The 19,593-nt window shown below is 38.4% G+C and overlaps 1 protein-coding gene across 8 annotated transcripts in view; it reads left to right on the top strand.

Moving 5' to 3' along the window:
• LOC119859215 (disintegrin and metalloproteinase domain-containing protein 9-like) overlaps positions 1–19,593 on the top strand; it is a 39,664-nt gene that overhangs the window by 7,749 nt on the left and 12,322 nt on the right. For 3 of the 8 annotated variants that reach the window (XM_043518208.1, XM_038411043.2, XM_038411044.2), the window contains exons 2-14: positions 2,257–2,354; positions 5,880–5,953; positions 6,873–6,951; positions 8,022–8,098; positions 9,584–9,800; positions 10,370–10,435; positions 10,519–10,590; positions 12,189–12,361; positions 12,798–12,882; positions 13,686–13,807; positions 17,666–17,837; positions 18,467–18,556; positions 19,281–19,476. In XM_043518208.1, coding sequence (XP_043374143.1) covers positions 2,257–2,354; positions 5,880–5,953; positions 6,873–6,951; positions 8,022–8,098; positions 9,584–9,800; positions 10,370–10,435; positions 10,519–10,590; positions 12,189–12,361; positions 12,798–12,882; positions 13,686–13,807; positions 17,666–17,837; positions 18,467–18,556; positions 19,281–19,476 — 1,521 coding nt within the window. The remainder of the gene's footprint in view (positions 1–2,256; positions 2,355–5,879; positions 5,954–6,872; positions 6,952–8,021; positions 8,099–9,583; positions 9,801–10,369; positions 10,436–10,518; positions 10,591–12,188; positions 12,362–12,797; positions 12,883–13,685; positions 13,808–17,665; positions 17,838–18,466; positions 18,557–19,280; positions 19,477–19,593) is intronic. The other 5 variants (XM_043518212.1, XM_043518211.1, XM_043518209.1 and 2 more) reach the window with 4 other exon arrangements.

The raw sequence follows: 19,593 nt of genomic DNA, 5'->3' as shown, positions 1-19,593 counted from the left end.
GAGTTGGGCAGATAAATTCTGTGAAGATTCAGTCTACTCTGAGCATGTTCTATCCCTTCACAGCTCCTATGTGTTGACTAGACTACCCAGGCACCATCCCCTGAAATTGCCCCTCCTGGCTACAGTGGCTGCTGTGGCACCATGCCCAGGAACTGAGCAGGGGCACTGTATTGTGTGCTCTCAGTGTCGCCTTATTGCCATGCCCAGGCAGCAAGGTGAAGGAAGAGCCATGTGTGTGATGCAGATAGGTAAGGAACAGGGTGAGGGAAGAGATGTATATTAGTGGGAATGTGGCAGGTCTTTGGGTAGGGAGGGAGAATAGAAGCAGGAGCAAAGGGGAGCCAAAAACCAGGAAGGGATATAGAAAGAGGGGCAGGTTTCAGAGTAGCAGCCGTGTTACTCTGTATTCGCAAAAAGAAAAGGAGTACTTGTGGCACCTTAGAGACTAACAAATTTATTTGAGCGTAAGCTTTCGTGAGCTACAGCTCACTTCATCGGATGCATTTGATGAAGTGAGCTGTAGCTCACGAAAGCTTATGCTCAGATACATTTGTTAGTCTCTAAGGTGCCACAAGTACTCCTTTTCTTTTTGAGAAAGAGGGGCAGACACTAAGTATGGGGGAGGATGGGAAGGAACTATGGATAGAGACGGGCAGGAGTCAGACAGGAGGGATGGAAAGAAGCCAAGGGGATATCAGCAAGGGAGAGGACAGGACAGGAGCTGGGGAGTTGGGGATAGGAGAAAAAAGGGACAGGGAGGAGTGGTGAGCTGAGGAGATGGGGCAGAGGGATCTGTAACTACCCAACACGCTTCCCTATAGAACTTCAAATTGAATCCATTATTGCTGAGTCTCAGCATTTCTTTGCTGTCTAGCAAATCACTGTGAAATAGACTGGCAAAGTGTGTGTCTCCAGCCACCTTAGTGGTTGGTCCACATAGACGATAACTGCCTTCTACTTCTACTGATTACTCTGTTAGCTTAAGTTGTAGATAACTTTGCTGTGGATCTAAAGACACCAACCCTGCAGATGTCCCTGTTGGGGTGAGTGCAGTTCTACATGATGAAATTTCTATTTTTATTTAGTTTTTAAGTTTCCTGCAAACATAGGAAGTTACAGAAGAGAAAACAAAAAAATCACACCACCCTATATTAAAAGAACATTATTAAGGTTGAAAAAGCACTCAAAAGTTAGAAAATGCCAAAATTAATCACCTGTACAACCTTAATTTGTTCCCTTTTTTGTAGGTGTTATGATCCAGTTTTTAAGTACATGATCACATATTTTTTCCACAAGATTCCAGCCTTATTCAGCGAATGGGTGGTTATCTAGGTTTTTTTTTTAATCCTGGTCATTTAATGTGTGGCACCATACATTATTTACTGCACACCATCCAAACCCTGTACTGAACACAGAATTATGAATTTCCTCATGGGCTCTTCTGTGGTGTTGTTATTGTAGTATTTTAAATCTTTTCAGACATTAATGAATTTATTTTTCTATCACCCCTGTGAACTGAGGTGGTATTTTACACACAGGGGAACTGTGGGAGAGAGATTAAAGCCAAAATTGTCTAAAATGTCAACAAATGTTGGGTGCCTAATTTGAGGTCTTAATTTTTCAGAGTATTTAGCATGTTATAGCACTTTATTGTGTTCAGAGCAGAGCTCTTATGTTATGTCTGCACTACAATTAAAAAACCATGGGTGGCCTGTGTCAGCTGACTCGGGCTTTCAGGGGTCTGGCTAAGGGGTTTTTTAATTACAATGTAGACGTTCGGGTTTGGGCTGGAGTGTGGGCTCTGGGACCTGAGCCTGAATGTCTAAACCACAGTTAAACAGCCCCTTATCCTGAGCCCACAAGCCCAAGTCTGCTAAGATGGGCCAGCTGGGTGGTTTTAATTGTAGTGTAGACATACCTGTATTGACTCCAGATGCAGTTGTGGGCATTCAGCACTTCTGCAAATCAGACCCTAAGAGCCTCAAAGTGGATACCCAGAAAATGAGGAACACGTTGGCCACCTGTGAAAATTTTGATTTACGTGACTTGCCTAGCATAACATAGGAATTCTGGCCGAGACAGGGATAGAATCCAGTTTACAATGGCATTCAACTGCCTTAACTATGAGACCATCCTTTCTCTTCCTGCACTTAGTTGCCGCTGATTAAACTGATTTTCAGTGATGAGCATTGTGAACATACAGAATTTGTGTATTATTTACTCTATTTCTTTAGAGATTTTAAATTTTATTTTTAGGTGCATCCTCTCATCAGACATCTAGACTTTCAACATTTGAAATAATTATCCCTCGAAGTTTGACAGGCAGGGAGAGACGCCACACATATTTACATGAGGTTTGTTTCTCTATCCAAACTTTTTTTCTGAATTATTTGTTATTGTTAATATTGCACTACAGTATATATAAAAGAATACACCCTACTGTGTAGAATAGTTAGTAATCTCTTCTGTACCTTTCAGCAGGCTACACGTTTGTGAGTGAATTATTGTGCTCTCAGAATTGGCTTCAAAACAGGCAAGAGATGGTCTTCTCAGGCCACATCACACAAACCTCTAATTCAGTTCATACTGATTGCAATCTTTTGGCAATCTTAGCAGAGACAAAAATCAGTGAACATGGAAAACTGTCTGGTGTTTCCTCTAGGTCCAGTTAGACAGTGTAGGGAAATTTGAACTGACATTGTCCATGCTGTGCTTGTTCTTTGGCTAAATAGAGGACTTCAGTCATCCTAGTACCTTTCACCATAAATAAGGGCGCAATCATACTTGCATTGCACAAATCGTCCCATTTAATTCTGTAGAGTGAGTAAGGAGTGATGAATTTAACACTAAATTCCCTAGGAGAGAAAAAATATTAATGGATGTTTGAGATAATTTTTGCCTCCAAGTTAGTGTGTGGTTGCCAGGGAAATACTGTATAATGGGTCAGATTTAGTTATCTTTCTGTGAACTGACCTGTGAAATTTGAATATTGTTCATTGGGCTATGATGATTTGCATAAGGAATGCCACAAGGCATTATATTATGATTGAGCCTCAAATTCTTTGTTTTTACTGTATACAATGAATCATTTTCTCCCTTCTTTTGTAATAAAAGTTTTAAATGAAACATCTAAGGTAGGAAGACAAATTACAACATCGATACACATGGACTGTATTGACACTACAAGCAATAACCCAGTGTTAAACATTAATGAATTATTTTTAAAGATAAGAAGAATAGATAGTCATCTGAGAAGAATACAGATGCTGATTTTACAAAAGAAGAGATAATCTTCCACATTTGCCTCCCCTTGGTGCTTTCCTTACTTTTTACAGCATAACTATTAAAATACAGCTCTTTTGGATGGGGATTTTCAAAAGTGCTGGGTGATAGCCTAAATTTGCTCCCATTGAAGTCAGCAGTAACACTCCAGTTGTCTTCTATGACAGTAGAGGTAGGCCAATGCTGAGCACTTTTGAAAAGCCCACCGTTAATGACTAAGAATTGAAATTTCTATTTGGTAATCACAAAAATAATCACTCTGTATTCAGCTCATTATGATAAGCTACTCCATTCTTTTAAGCACTGCTCATTCTCCATTTATTATCCCATAAAAATCATTTTCAAAAATCTTATTGTCAGTTTTATGCCAAAAGCTTAAGTAGTATGCTTAGTGTCCCATGTTTTAAATTTGAAATAAGATGAAAGTTACTCTCTTTCTAAGTGTGTGAGAGGAGATGTTATAATGAAAGATGCAACAGTACATCCCCATCACCAGCCTGGCATCATAATTTCATTACGGAGGCCCTTATTCATGGGTCCAGACAAGCTGTGTACAGCATAAAGTGTAGGCTTTAAGCTATCTTAGCATTCCTTGGATTCTGGGATCAGTCAGGAGTTAGTTTCGTTTTTGATACAGGTTAGAGCAGCCTCTGGCAGCTCTAAATATGCTTGGCTGCCCAAGAATAGCTGGAGTGCAGCTCCATAGTTGCACTAATGTTACATCCCACGGGAGGTGGCAGACAACAGTTATGCTGGCACTTCACTGTTCAGAAAACAGAATTTGGCTAGTTTTTGGCCCAGCTTTAATTTTTCCATTATTTCACCCTGATAAATTAGTAAGGGGCATCTGTTCTTGAGAGTACAGAACCCTAGATTGCTAGTCTGGATTTACCATTGCTAATGGTTATTTTCTGCTCTCCTATTAACATACGTTTATATTGTTACATTTCCATAAAAGTCTCTATTTGCAGATTTCAGCATGGTAGCCGTGTTAGTCTGTTTCAGCAAAAACAACGAGGAGTCCTTGTGGCACCTTAGAGACTAACAAATTTATTTGGACATAAGCTTTTGTGGGCTAAAACCCACTTCATCAGATGCATGGAGTGGAAAAAAAAACAGTAGGCAGGTATATATACACAGTACATGAAAAGATGGGAGTTGCGTTACCAAGTGCGGGGGGTCAGTGCTAATGGGACAATTAAATTAAAGTGGAAGTGGGCTATTGTCAACAGTAGAATACCAAGGGAGGAAAAATCACTTTTGTAGTGGTAATGAGGCCAATGTAAATAGGGTGGCCTATTTCAAACAATTGACAAGAAGGTGTGAGTAACAGTAGGGAGAAATTAGTTTTTGTAGTGACCCATCCACTCCCAGTCTTCGTTCAGGCCTAATTTGATAGTGTCCAGTTTGCAAAATAATTCCAGTTCTGCAGTTTCTCATTGGAGTCTGTTTTTGAAGGTTTTTTGTTTAAGAATTGCCACTTTTAAGTCTGTTATTGAGTGTCTAGGGAGATTGAAGTGTTCTCCGACTGGTTTTTGAATGTTATAATTCTTGACGTCTGATTTGTGTCCATTTATTCTTTTGCGTAGAGACTGTCTGGTTTGGCCAATGTAAATGGCAGAGGGGCATTGCTGGCACATGATGCCATATATCACATGGGTAGATGTGCAGGTGAACGAGCCCCTGATGGTGTGGCTAATGTGGTTAGGTCCTATGATGGTGTCCCTTGAATAGATATGTGGACAGAGTTGGCAACAGGGTTTGTTGCAGGGATAGGTTTCCCCATACTGTTACTCACACCTTCTTGTCAGTTGTTTGAAATGGGCATCCTTATTTACATTGGCCTTATTACCACTACAAAAGTGATTTTTCCTCGCTTGGTATTCTACTGATGAGAATAACCCACTTCCACTTTAACTGAATTGTCTCGTTAGCACTGATCCACCACTTAGTAAGGCAACTCCCATATTCTCATGTACTGTATATATACCTGTGTATATATACCTGCCTACTGTTTTTTCCACTCCATGCATCTGATGAAGTGGGTTTTAACTCACAAAAGCTTATGCCTAAATAAATTGTTAGTCTCTAAGATGCTACAAGTACTCCTCATTTCTATTAGCAGAGTATTTGAATCCTTCTGCTGGTTGTTTGTTTTCCGTTGTGTCTTCTCCATGACATTTTCCTAGCTGCATGGAATGTAAAATTTCAATAAAAAAATAAAGAGTGTAATATCTTTTACCAACTTAGAGTGTCCTTTTACATTTCCCATACCCGAAGAACAGTTCTTTGTAAGCTCATCTCTCTCACCAACAGAAGTTGATCCAATAAAAGATATTACTTCATCCACTCTATATCTTGGAACCAACATGATTACAACACCTCTGCATGTAATAAAAAATAATGCAGGGAATGCCGCCATCACTGTGGAATATACAAAGCATGAGGTTTTAAGAATATCTCTTTTTGTAAATTTGTTGTATACCTAAAATGTTGAACAAAAGTAGTAGTAGTGCCTTTTTTGGTTAGAGAAAATATGAATTTATGATCAGGTAGGGAACTGCGTAACCAAGGGATATTTTTTGTTTTGTTTTCAGGACCATTCAGATGATCACTCTTATTCGATTCAAACTGCAAATGGAACATACATCCTAAAATTAAAGAAAAATACGTAGGTTATACAGTATTCTAAGATGCATTTCAATTTTGGATTTTACTTAATAGAGACCACTATTTTTGTATTGAAGATTGTTTAGAATAAGTAGTCTAAAATGTTAGTATGTTATGAAAGTGAGATGGTAATAAATAGTGTATAAAGGAGCTGGCTTGAAAACAGATAAAATAAAATGTGAAAATGTTATTGTAGTAATTTTTTTAAAAATTCTGATGAAATTTTCACTTAGCATCACTGTATATAAGAAACAATGTGCCAAAAAGCATACTATTAATAGAGATTTATTACAGAAGAAAAAGTTCTCACTGAAAAATAAATCAGTGCAAAATTAGATTTCTGCTACCTATTTTTGTTAATTATTGTGGAGGAATTTTGTCTAATTTTGTTGTTATCAATCCCCAAAAATGTATAGGCCAGCCACTTTTCCAATAACTGAAAGAATGAATCAAGTTAAAAAAACAATACAGTTATGGATTTTTTTGGTAAAAAAAATTTAAAAGTAAATTATTCTCAAAATGATGCAGCTGATTTTTTTACAGGTTTCAGAGTAGCAGCCGTGTTAGTCTGTATTCGCAAAAAGAAAAGGAGTACTTGTGGCACCTTAGAGACTAACAAATTTATTAGAGCATAAGCTTTCGTGAGCTACAGCTCACTTCATCGGATGCATCCGATGAAGTGAGCTGTAGCTCACGAAAGCTTATGCTCTAATAAATTTGTTAGTCTCTAAGGTGCCACAAGTACTCCTTTTCTGATTTTTTTAAAAAACCATCCTATTTTACACTGTATGTCCTTCTACTGTATTTAATAGTAAATTTATCATTGAAGTGCTACCCTTAAAATGTATTGCTGAATATGATATTTGATGTATATTTTGTCATAGATGCTTAAAACAGCAGCAGTTTATTTTTGTTTTCAGAAATCTTGTTAGTGAAGATTTTGTACTATATACATACAGCAAAAATGGGAAATTGGAGGCTACCCATTCAAATATCAAGGTACTGCTCTTATTAAAGTTCAGTTTTTGTGTCAGACTGTTTCTTTAGCACAGGGGAGCTAAGCTTTGTGACATCAAAGGCTGTCCACAAGGTTGTATATACATTTAAATACTTTTTTAAACAAAAATACTTATACACAACCATTAATTCTGGTTGTGTTTATATCTTCCCTGATATAGGAGTGACAATTGCTTGAGTTCTCAACAATGAATAAGGCACTCAAAGATCAACTAGAAAATAATAGAAGGTTGTGTTGGATCACGTTTTAGGCCTTCTTGAGCACTCCTGCTTTAACGTGTGGTATTTTTATGTCATTGTTAGCAATGGGCATAAAATGTAAGGTTGCGGTGCTATAATCTTAACTCTAAGTATGTTTAACCTGTTGCTATTTATGGTGACATGGTGTCTGCACTAACTCCTGTTTTCAGAAATATGTGAATGTATAAGGATGCTCTGGAAGCTTACATAAAGACTGAAATTAGGTTAGTTGATTATATAGCCATTGTATAACATACATTTTTGGATCAAGATGCAAAGTTGCCCAGTTTTGAGGCCCCGATTCAGGAAAGTGCTTAATCACATGCCAATGTTTATTCCTGTTCAGGAAGGCATCTAAATATGTACTCAACTTTAATCATGAGACTTCAGTAGAATTTAAGTATGTGCTTAAACGTGCTTCCTGAACAATTCAGGCTTTAAAAGCAGGATTTACCTGCCAAAGAACAGGATGGACAAAATAGACCCATGTGGTTTGTCAGACATTGGGAATGGGTTAAATTGGGAATTTTCCCCCACTTATCAAGGAGGGGACATTTTTTTTTACCAGTTATTTTACCAATTTTTTTACCACTGAAGGGCCAAAATCTGCTGTGCTTACTCACAGTGAGTAGTGTTTTACTCCAAGAGTAATCCTGTGGAAGAAAATTGAGACAACTTGTAGAGTTCTGAGTAAAGCTGGCAAAATCTGACCGTAATAAATAAAGTATTGTGCAAATGAGTAGTCTGGGTCTTTCACTTGAATGAAAAAAATACTGTTATGTAATTAATTACGTGGTTTCATTGTGTTTCAGACACACTGTTACTATGGAGGAGTTGTTGAAGGAGTTGCTGATTCTGTGCTTGCTCTTAGTACATGTGATGGTCTTAGGTATTACTTTTTGTTTTTCACTTTTCAATGTATCATTGACTGATATACCAAGAAAATGTATTGTTGTTCAGAATCTCTATTTTGTATTACATAAGAATGAATGAATCCGGGAGTGGCAAAGTGCAACCTATACAATTTTGTAATGCTGCTTTTCAAGGACAAGGGTATGGATTTTCAAAATGCTGAGCATGAATGTAATTTCTCTCCCGTTGAATTAGTGGTGAATGGTAGTAGAGTTTGGTTAACACTGAGTGCTTTTGAAAATTCCACCTAGATGTCCCAATATGCAATACTGCATCTTGCGTTAAGCAGCCTGGCGGATGTAGATGGAGCACAGCATGTGATGTTGGAACATGTAACCCCTATAGGGCCACATCTCCCTATTGACCTCAACCTACTCCATCATGCACACAAAAGATATACAAATTCCGAGTGCAGCCCTCACCAGGGCAAAGTTTGAGTAACCTGAAGTTAATCTGTTACTAAAGGTAAAATTTTCACAAAACAAAAGCATAGTTTACTCAGATTGTAAATTTTTTGGGGGGGTGGGGACTGTTTTTCATATATATAGGGTCTGGGGCCAAGCACAGAGGTGCCCTGGTTGGAGTCCTGTGCACTACCACAGTGTAAACAATAAATAAATAACAGCTCTGCATCATTATCTAATGTTTCCGTATAGCATAAGAGTGTAGCACACTATAATCATTCTACAAATAATAGCAGTGATGTTGATAAATTTGCATTTAGAAGCAGGCTTCCAAAACCCGCACAGTAACTCTGTTACATTAAATTACAATAATGTTTTTGTTAGACAGACAGGTCAGCTTGGGGAATAAAAGGTGGTGAATTGACAAAATGAGACACCACTTGCCATAGTGTGTGCAGATATTCAAAATATGGTCATGAGTGTTCCCTGGGTTCCACAACTTCCTTGAGCTTAGCTCCCTGTTGATGTGGCTTGAATATGCCTATAGGCTCTAGTAGGGTCCTTGGGCTTGGCTTCTTTTGTGGTGGGAAATAAGTGATGGAGCTCACACAACATCACAGCAGAGCTAGAGTAGTTCAGCTCCATAGGAGTGGGGAGGGAAGAGGTTGGGCATGACGCATTGTACATTGAGTATATGCTGCACAGAACCTTTACTCTGTGCATGACCCCACCATGGCAACTTTCAGGAATTAGGGCATAAGTGGGTAGAAGAGGAATGAAGGACTTGTCTAACAGAGATCCAGAATACTTTCTTTAGAGCAACTCCATAGCCATCCTGCAGCTTTATTAATCGAATAATTCTCAGCCATTCCTGACACTTAATTTTAGGGGCAACTTCCCCTTTGCCTGTTATGAAAGTTGTTTATATTAAAAAAATAAGGTAACAGTGTAAATCTTTTAGTAGTGAAATATTCAACTGTAGTTTATTCATCTAAGTTGTATCTTTACAAGTGCCGGGAAATTCTACTAGATAATTTCTCATACCTTTATTATTGTAGGGGAATCCTTCACATTGGTGACAAACAGTATGGTATGGAGCCAGTTGACACATCAGCTACATTTGAGCACCTATTTTATCCATTAGAACATGTTCAGCAAGATCCTTTTCTGTGTGGTGTGCTGAATGATAACCTTCACCAAGAAAAGAGCGTGAAGAATTCTCTTAGATATACAAATGTTTCACACAGTTCTTTCAGCAGGGAAAAGCTTTTTAGGGTAAATATATTTGTGTTTTTCTCTTGAGAAATGTTTAGATCCTTGGATCCAATATAACTCTTTTGGGGCTGCTTCAGTGACCAGAAGAGGCTATAAAACCATCTTAACTGACTTCCTGGGGTTTACCCTGTTGTAGGAGCATTCCAGGTTGTGTATCTAGCTAGCTCTTTGTTTACCCCATTTCAGGGCCCCAAGCATGGCTGGAACACTGCTGGGCTTCGGAAATCCTCACATATCGGAATGGCAACATGGAGACTGTTGCAGTCAAGTGCAACTTAAAGCAGCCCAGAAGCTGTTCTAAGCTGTCTTAGAGGGCAAAGTAATAGGATTGGAGGGGTAGTGGATATAAAGATGCCATAAGGCCCCCACCTCTGAGAGCATGTCTGCCACTGAAGTATTGAGCTGTAGATCTTTAAGCTGCCAATTGAGCTCAAAAAGCGAACAAACTTGAGGCCAAACCAAGATAGCATGCCTTGTAAATGTATGCAATAACATGGTAACAAATAGTAATACAAAACTTGACTTATTGATAATTAAAATATTAACTTATTGCATTTTCTAACTTGCAGAAAAAACGAGCTGTGCTGCCACAGAGACGCTACGTGGAACTATTTATGGTTGTGGATAACAACAGGGTAATGTGTTTCTCTAGTATTAAACACATTTTATCAAATTATTTATTTATTTTTCTCTGACATCCTAATATTGAATTTTACAGTATTTGCTGAAGAATTCTGATCCTGTAGCTGTGCAAAAGGAAACAATTGAGCTGACTAATTATGTTGATGTGGTAGGTCATTTCAGTCATATGGATATTCAGTAGTCTCTTCTTTATCTTATTTCACAGAAGAAATACAAATAGCAATGTACAACTAGTGTATTCTGTGTTTGTATTCTAACTGCAAAATACAATTAATATACAGACATATAATTAATATCTAGACAAGACTGTTAGAAGCACACCATAGAACTCTCAGCCCAGGGGAGTGAGGATAAGGTGGTTTTGAGCCATGTTTGCACACACTCAACCTTAGGCTGCTCCCGGGGCAGAACTTGGACAGCCCTCCCAGTGCTGCCCGATGGGCTGCAGGGATACCTAGAATCTCTGGCAACTCTGACAGATCTCTCCCCACCTCTCACAAACCTCCTGTGCCAGGATGTATGCCGGCAGCCTTAGGGAAATTTTTCCTCAGCTGGATATAAGGCTTTTATAGCCACATTATGCTGCTCTGGACCTTTCCCCTGGCATAAAGGGGATGAAACAGGTGAGGATCACACCCATAATGCAGCAAATTTTCAAAATCTACCTCTAAAATTGTACTCTGCATTTTTGTATGAGTTTTTAATGTGCAGTTTTACACATCCAAGCTTTGTTTGCACAAAAGCATAAGCCCAAGAATGTGTTTGCAAAAGTATACGTATAATTTTGGACATCGAGTTGAGGTACCTTTGAAAATTTAGCAAAATAACATAGGGTTTCTGAATACGTATGAATCATTGTGACTAGACTCATGCAATAACTGATGAAAAACAAGGCTAAAAACATGGATAAGAGCACCGAAGACTGTTGCTAGAGATTTTTTTAAAACTTTACCTCAAAATATTTGTACATTATTTCTGAAAGATTGAACATTCCTATTTGTGTTCGTAAGAAAAAAAATCAAATATTTCATCAGCATTAGGGGGCTAATCCTCCCCTCCAATATGGTACATGGTATGCTACATGAGGTACATAGTGCAGCTCTATTCTACACAGGAATAATCAATGTAGGCAAGAAGTGTTGATATCTAACTAAAGGCTTGATCCAGTTCCCACTGAAGTCAATGGGAATCTTTCCATTGCATATAGTCCATCCTCTACTGGCCAAAGTTTACCCTCAAAATCAGTTGCTGTCAGAAGATCTAGCCTCTTTGCTGCCTGTGGAGTTTTCCATTCCACAGCCGTAAGCAATTTCCATAAGTCCCTGACAATCCACTAGAGAGATGAAATCATTCCTAGGCTCTCCTCAAGATAACCAGCCAAGATAATGAATGAAACAGTTCCCTTCCCCCAAGTGTTGGCCCTCTGATTCCTTACTCATAGGGCTCTTGCATCTGAAGGATATGGCTAAGAATCCTAATAGACATAGAAGACCTTCAGTCTTGTAATCTTTATTCAGTAACATCTCACCCCCCATAAATGATAGTGTAGGTTTTGACTGAATAAAGAACAGGAGGATCTGGCCCAGTTTGTACTGTGAACTAATTATTTAAATGAACTAAACTTTCCTACACTTCCATTGTTCCAGTCAACATAATATTGAACTGGTAATAATGATGTAATTTTTTCAGAATTCAATTGAATTTGGTTCACATATATGTAAAGTAATCACCATTGTGTATTTTCAGATGTATGATGCATTGAACATCCAGATTGTTTTGATTGGGCTAGAAATCTGGTCAGATAAAAATCACATAAATGTAATGGATGGTTCAGCTGGAGATGTACTAAATAGGTTTGTTTCTTGGAGAGAAAAAAATCTTCTTAAGCGTTCAAGAAATGATGTTAGCCACCTCATAATGTAAGTTTTGGTTCATTAGAAAAACTTGCCTCATACTATAAATCAGAATTGTAATATTGCTTATGTTTGCAAACGAGAATAAATAATAGAAACTGGACTTCTGCTAATTTAACGCTTTGGCTTTAATTGTAGCACATCAAGAAATTATTTGTGTAATTAAATCTTTATTCTTAATCTGATTCTTCGCTCAAAAACAATAACTCAGCATATATATATTTTTCAAGTGTTATGTCATATAATTGATGTAGGCACATTGATCAGAGGGCCATATCCTGGTCCTTTGGAAAAGTGGGAAATTTCCCACTGACGTCAGTGAGACCAAGATTTGACTCATCATAATATTTGGATCAGACCCATAAATATTTTTTCACTAGAAAGCAATGAACTTTCAGCCCCATTCTCAAAACAGTGCACATGTTCTGTCGTTACGTTGCAGAGGGAGAAGTGCCTATAATGGGGCAGTTGGAATGGCTTTTGTAAGTACAGTCTGTTCTCAAGTCCATGGAGGGTCCATCAGCACTGTAAGTACAGTACTTCATCTCAATGATTAATGTACAGATCTAGTCAATAAAAAACATACACACCTCCCTGACCTATTCCACCAAGTCATCAAAGGCTAAGAGGTTTGGTTGGTGTGGGTTGTTCTGTTAGCTTTCCTATGGAAAAACAAAAAGTTTTTGAGGATGATATAATTCCTCTTGCCACATCCCTCTCCTTCATGCACCAGTCCACCTCATTCGGATAAGTCTCAAGCTATATTTTGGCCATATTTTTAAATTTATTTAGCTCAAAGTTGGCTAGAAAAGCACATCCCCATAACTGTAAGTCCATAAAGTCCATAGATTCTTAGGTGCACGAGAATACCACTCAGTGCACTTTGGGGAGAGTGGGGTAAAATTTGCTTTAAGCTGCCTTTGCCTTCCCTTAATCCTATGGGAGGGCTAATATCACCTTACTTAGGATGTGGAGGTTTGTCCTTTAATATTAGATACCACAGCAACAGACACAGAATAAGGGCCAGATTCTGCCTACCATACTTATATTTAATAGTACTTTACTCTATGAGGAACCCTATTGAAATCAGTGGAACTACTGATGGAGTAAAAGCATGAGGAAGAATGGCAATATCTGATTCTAAACCGATATATAGATAAAGAATTATACTGATTTGCTATTAGGGCTCTCTCCTTATAATAACATCGCACATTTAGAGACACATAGCTTAAATAAATCAGTTGGTAGCATCATTGCCTTGTTTTCTCATGATTTCTTTATTTTCATGTTTTATTTTCATATTCATTTCAACATCGCTTCTCTTTACTAGCTTAAAGGTAACAATGTGCAACGTCATGCCACAGTAGTAGCACATGAGCTGGGGCATAATCTTGGTATGAAACATGATGATGGAAGGTGCTCCACATCCTACATTATGTACAGTACGGATAAGTAAGAGCTCCAAATATTATTACCTTATTTTTAATATTACATATTTGTATTAAATTTATTCAGCAGTGTAAAATTCCTATTAAACTCAGAGAACCTTAGAAAATGGGCTTTGTATGGAGAACTTAAGCCGAGAGGGTTAAAAAGTTAATGGGACTTAGTTAATTGAGGTTAGTGTGCTGTTTCCACCCAGCTCCTAACATAGTATTCACACACTGGATCTGGTCCAAACTTCCCTTTCCTAAGGCTTACATTTACAGTTATTTAAATAAAATGTATATCTCTACCTACATTGTATTATCAAGTTGGCAGTTCTGAGGATTAGGTTTGGGGCTAATAGGACTCACCTGATCTGATGTCAGAGTGACTCAGCAAAAATAAATGCATGTTTATGCAGGGTTCAATCTGTGACATCATAGTATCTCTGCAGAAAACCTCTATGTAGGATCAAGGAACCCATCACTGTTATAGTAGAAATTATTTATATATAGTTCCACAGTTAAACTTTGAATGCAGAGTTTCAGCCTGGAATAAATACTGTGATCCAGCAATAAAACCTCAAAAACCCCCACCAGAATTAGAAATTAAAGATGGAAACAATAAACTTTACGTGGAAAAGAACTTCCTCTAAACTAAACATCATTTATATTTAGGACTGTCACGCGATTAAACAAATTAATCGCAATTAATTGCGCGATTACAAAAATTAATTGTGATTAATCATGCAATTAATTGCACTGTTAAACAATAATAGAATAGCATTTATTTAAATATTTTTGGATGTTTTCTACATTTTCAAATATATTGATTTCAATTACAACACAGAATACAAAGTATACAGTGCTCACTTTATATTTATTTTTATTACAAATATTTGCACTGTAAAAAACAAAATAAATAGTATTTTTCAATTCACCTAATACAAGTACTGTAGTGCAATCTCTTTATCATGAAAGTTGAACTTACAAATGTAGAATTATGTACAAAAAATCCCTGCATTCAAAAATAAAACAATGTAAAACTTTAGAACCTACAAGTCCTATCAGTCCTACTTCTTGTTCAGCCAATCGCTCAGACAAACAAGTTTGTTTACATTCGCAGAAGATAATGCTGCCTATTTCTTGTTTATAATGTCACCTGAAAATGAGAACAGGCGTTTGCATGGCACTGTTGTAGCCTGCGTCACAAGATATTTACATGCCAGATGCACTAAAGATTCATATGTCCCTGGATGCTTCAACCACGATTCTAGAGGACAGGCGTCCATGCTGATGATGGGTGCTGCTCGATAACGATCTAAAGCACTGCAGACTAACACATGTTCATTTTCATCATCTAAGTCAGCTGCCATCAGCAGAAGGTTGATTTTCTTTTTTGGTGATTTGGGTTCTGTAGTTTCCGTATCAGAGTTTTGCTCTTTTAAGACTTCTGAAAGCATGCTCCACACCTCATCCCTCTCAGATTTTGGAATGCACTTCAGATTCTTAAATCTTGGGTCGAGTGCAGTAGGTATCTTTAGATATCTCACATTGGTACCTTCTTTGCATTTTGTCAAATTTGCAGTGAAAGTGTTCTTAAAATGAACGACGTGATGGGTCATCATCCAAGACTGCTATAATGTGGAATATATGGCAGAAGGCAGGTAAAACAGAGCATGAGACATAAAATTCTCCCCCCCAATTAGTTCAGTCACAAATTTAATTAACACATTTTTTTTGAACAAGTGTCATCAGCATGGAAGCATGTCCTCTGGAACGATGGCTGAAGCATGAAGAGGCATATGAATCTTTGGCACATCTGGCACGTAAATATCTTGCAACACCAGCTACAACAGTGCCATGGGAATGCCTGTTCTCACTTTCAAGTGACATTGTAATTAAGAAGTGGGCAGCATTATGTCCCTTAAATGTAAACAAACTTGTTTCTCTTAGCGATTGGCTGAACAAGAAATAGGACTGAGTGGGCTTGTAGGATCCGAAGTTTTACATTCTTTTGTTTTTGAGTGCAATTATGTAACAAAAAAAATCTACATTTGTAAGTTGCACTTTCATGGTCAAGAGATTGCACTACAGTACTTGTATGAGGTAAATTGAAAAATACTTTCTTTTCTTTACCATTTTTACAGTGAAAATATTTGTAATCAAAAATAATATAAGGTGAGCAATGTACACTTTGTATTCTATGTTGTAATTGAAATGGATATATTTGAAAATGTAGAAAACCTCCAAAAATATCACTTTTCAACTGGTATTCTATTGTTTAACCATGCGATTAATCATGATTCATTATTTTGAGTTAACTGTGATTAATCAACAGCCCTATTTATAATCTAATTTTGGTTATCCATCCTCAAAAATATCGGGTTTAAACAAATAAGACTTCAAACTATAGTATGGCTAGTAGATGTCACTATACTTTGTAAATTCAAGACTTTGGTTAAATTTTTTAGGTAAGTAATAATTTTTACTGTGCACAGTTGCCTTCTGTCTTAAGGGGTGTTGTGCAAAATCCACAAAAATTATTCAAGAGCTGGAAAAAATGTCTTAAAGTGAAAGACTTAAAGAACTCATTTGTTTAGCTTATCAAAAAGAAGATCACAATCCTTATTTTAGCAAAGAGAGGCATAATGGGAAACAGTAGTTGAAAGTTAAAGCTTAAACATTCAGGTTAGAAATAAGGCAAAGAAAATTAACAGTGAGGATGCTTAACAACTGAAACAAATTACAAAGGGAAGTGGTGGATTCTCCATCCTTGATGGCTTCAAATTAAGACTGTATGCCTTTCTGGAAGACATGCTGTAGTCCAGGTGTGGACAAACTACAGCCTGCGGGCCACATCTGGCCCAGCAGCCAATTTAATCTGGCCCTTGAGCTTCTGCTGAGGAGCAGGGTCTGGGGCTTGCCCCACTCCCGTGCTCCAGCTGAGGAGTGGGGTCCGGGGCCGCTCCACGCAACTCCCAGAAGCAGTGTCATGTCCTCCCTCTAGCTCCTACATTTAGGGGCAGCAAGGAGGCTACACGTGCTGCCCCCACCCCACTCCTGCTCCCATTGGCCAGGAACTGTGGCCAATGAGAGCTGCAGGGGTGGCGCCTGCGGATGGGGTGTCGCACACAGCCGCCTGGCCGCGCCTCTGGATAGGAGCCTTAGGAGGGACATGCCATTGCCTCCGGGAGTTGCTTGGGGTAAGTGCCGCCCAGAGCCTGCACCCCTGAGCCCCTACTATGACCCAACCCCCTGCCCCAGCACTGATTCCCCTCTTGCCCTCTGAACCCCTCAATCCCAGCCTGGAGCATCTTCTTGCACCCCAAACCCTCATCCCCAGACCAGAGCCTGCACCCCCAGCTGGAGCCCCCAACCCCCCCGCACCCCAAAGCCCCCTCCCATACCCTGAACTCCTCATTTCTGGCCCCACCTCATAGCCCACACCCTCAGCCAGAGCCCTCACTCCCTCCTGCACCCCAACCCCAATTTCATGAGCGTTCATGGCCCATCATACAATTTCCATACCTCGGGCCAAAAGGTTTGCCCACCCCTGCTGTAGTCAAACACTTTGGGTTAAATACAGGGGTAACTGGGTGAAATTCAATGGCTTGTGTTATACAGGAGGTCAGATTACATAATCTAATAGTCCCTTCTGGTCTTAAAATCCATGAATATATGAAAGACTAAAATTCTGGCAGTATCTTTTAACTCCTAGAAATATATTTCCTTAAATGCAATATGTAGATCTAAAAATGAGTGATCCCAATGATCTACTATTACACAAGCAATGTATAGAACCTTGTTATTAAATGGCTTGAAATAAATAGATCTTTACTCGAAAAATGTATATGCCAAACAAATGCAATATTATGCTTTCTAGTGCATCCAAGAATTTCAGCACTTGTAGTGCCAATGATTTTGAGAATCTCATTTTGAATGGTGGAGGAAACTGTCTTAAAAATGCTCCAAAACCAAGTGATATTTTCACAGAACCTTTCTGTGGCAATAACATGGTGGATAAGAATGAAGAATGCGATTGTGGCAAACCCCAGGTACAGTACTTCAGTTCATTTGGGCACCCAGGCTTCAATCTCAACCTGTTTTGTACAAAGAAGTTCCTTGGGGGAAGGGGTGGAGTGGGGGCAGGGCCCAAGGCAGAGCAGGGGTCGAGCACCACCAGGGAAATGGGGAAGCCAGTGTCAGTGATTAGTACTACTTAGAATATATGCTAGCAAATACCAGCGGTGAGGAAAAACCCATGTTCAGTTGAAGGTTTTTTCTGGCACCAAACCCTCCCCGCCTAAAAACAAGTAATTTCTATAGTGTACTCTTAACTTGGAAAATAAAATATATTGAGTGCTACAAACTGTTAATAGAACCTATGGAGTTCTGCTTCCTTAGGACCCTGTTCTATTTAGAAAAGCAGTTGTTGCTTTACCTGTTGTTGCTCTTATCCCTATGCAAATAGCCAATCAAAAAGAAAGTTTCTCTGTAGTTTCTGACAGATAGCCAAACTGCATGTTGCCTTCCAATAGGACAGAGAACTCTAAACTTCAGACACTGAAAGAGACTCAGTACATTTGGCTTCTGGTCAGAACTTAGTCCGACTGTGTACTTCAGAAACCCCTGACTATAGAGAAAAGTAAAAACACTGTGTGCCTAATTCATGCCTTTGCTATAGGAGTGTACTAATCCTTGCTGTGATGCTGTAACCTGCAAATTTAAGTCTGGGTCACAGTGTGCTGAAGGGCTGTGCTGTGAAAATTGCAAGGTAGGCTGGAGGAACCCTTTTTTGTTAATTTATATTCTTAACTTAAACAATTGGTACTAATTAGTAGTGAATATTTTTTTAATTTTTAGAAATGGATCTATCACAGTGTCTTTAGACACCTGTACATACATTATCAAAACCGTACTCAGGAATGTAAATAAAAGTAGGCACGGTGGGTGAACAGATTTCAGAGTAGCAGCCGTGTTAGTCTGTATTCGCAAAAAGAAAAGGAGTACTTGTGGCACCTTAGAGACTAACAAATTTATTAGAGCATAAGCTTTCGTGAGCTACAGCTCACTATCTTGGTCTGAGGATTCATGGCTTTATGTGTGATCTTCAGCTTACAAATGAAATGTTGTCTCTGGCCTGACTTCTGCTATTAGGCAGAAGTAATTAGATGTCATGTAACAGTGCTCTCGTTACTGCAGGATCAAGTTTCCGTGCATCCCCTGTCTACTCATCACTTTTTATCTGGTGTTTATAAATGCCACACTCTGAACCAGTGCTGTGCAGGATCAAGCTCATCAACTGTATTCAACATGCCACAAAAAACTCACAGGAGTGGCATACGTGCTCTGTATATCGATATGAAGAACTATGTTCATCTTCCTAAATTTACAAGCATATTTTCTTTCCGAACCTACTACATAATCAGTGTATACCTTTGTGTTAGAATTTCTCCTATTGCAAAATAAAACAGAGTAACTTTCTGTTCCATTTATAGTTTAAAGTGGCAGGAGTGGAATGTAGACCAAAAATGAATTTCTGTGATCTACCTGAATACTGCAATGGGACATACCCATACTGCCCAGATGATGTATATATCATGAATGGCTACCCATGTAACAACATGAAAGAATATTGCTATAGTGGGGTTTGCCAGAATTTTGATTCACAGTGTGAATCTATCTACGGACAAGGTATTTTTAAACTGTTTGTCTGTGTAACAGAATTCATATTAATAGGAAAAATTCACTCATATGCTCTGTCTTGTACTTAGGATTTAAATAGCCATTGTGGATTATTCATTTTTATTC

Source organism: Dermochelys coriacea, chromosome 7 (assembly GCF_009764565.3).
Source record: "Dermochelys coriacea isolate rDerCor1 chromosome 7, rDerCor1.pri.v4, whole genome shotgun sequence".
Classification (NCBI taxonomy): domain Eukaryota; kingdom Metazoa; phylum Chordata; order Testudines; family Dermochelyidae; genus Dermochelys; species Dermochelys coriacea.
This window is presented reverse-complemented; position numbering and strand designations above follow the sequence as displayed.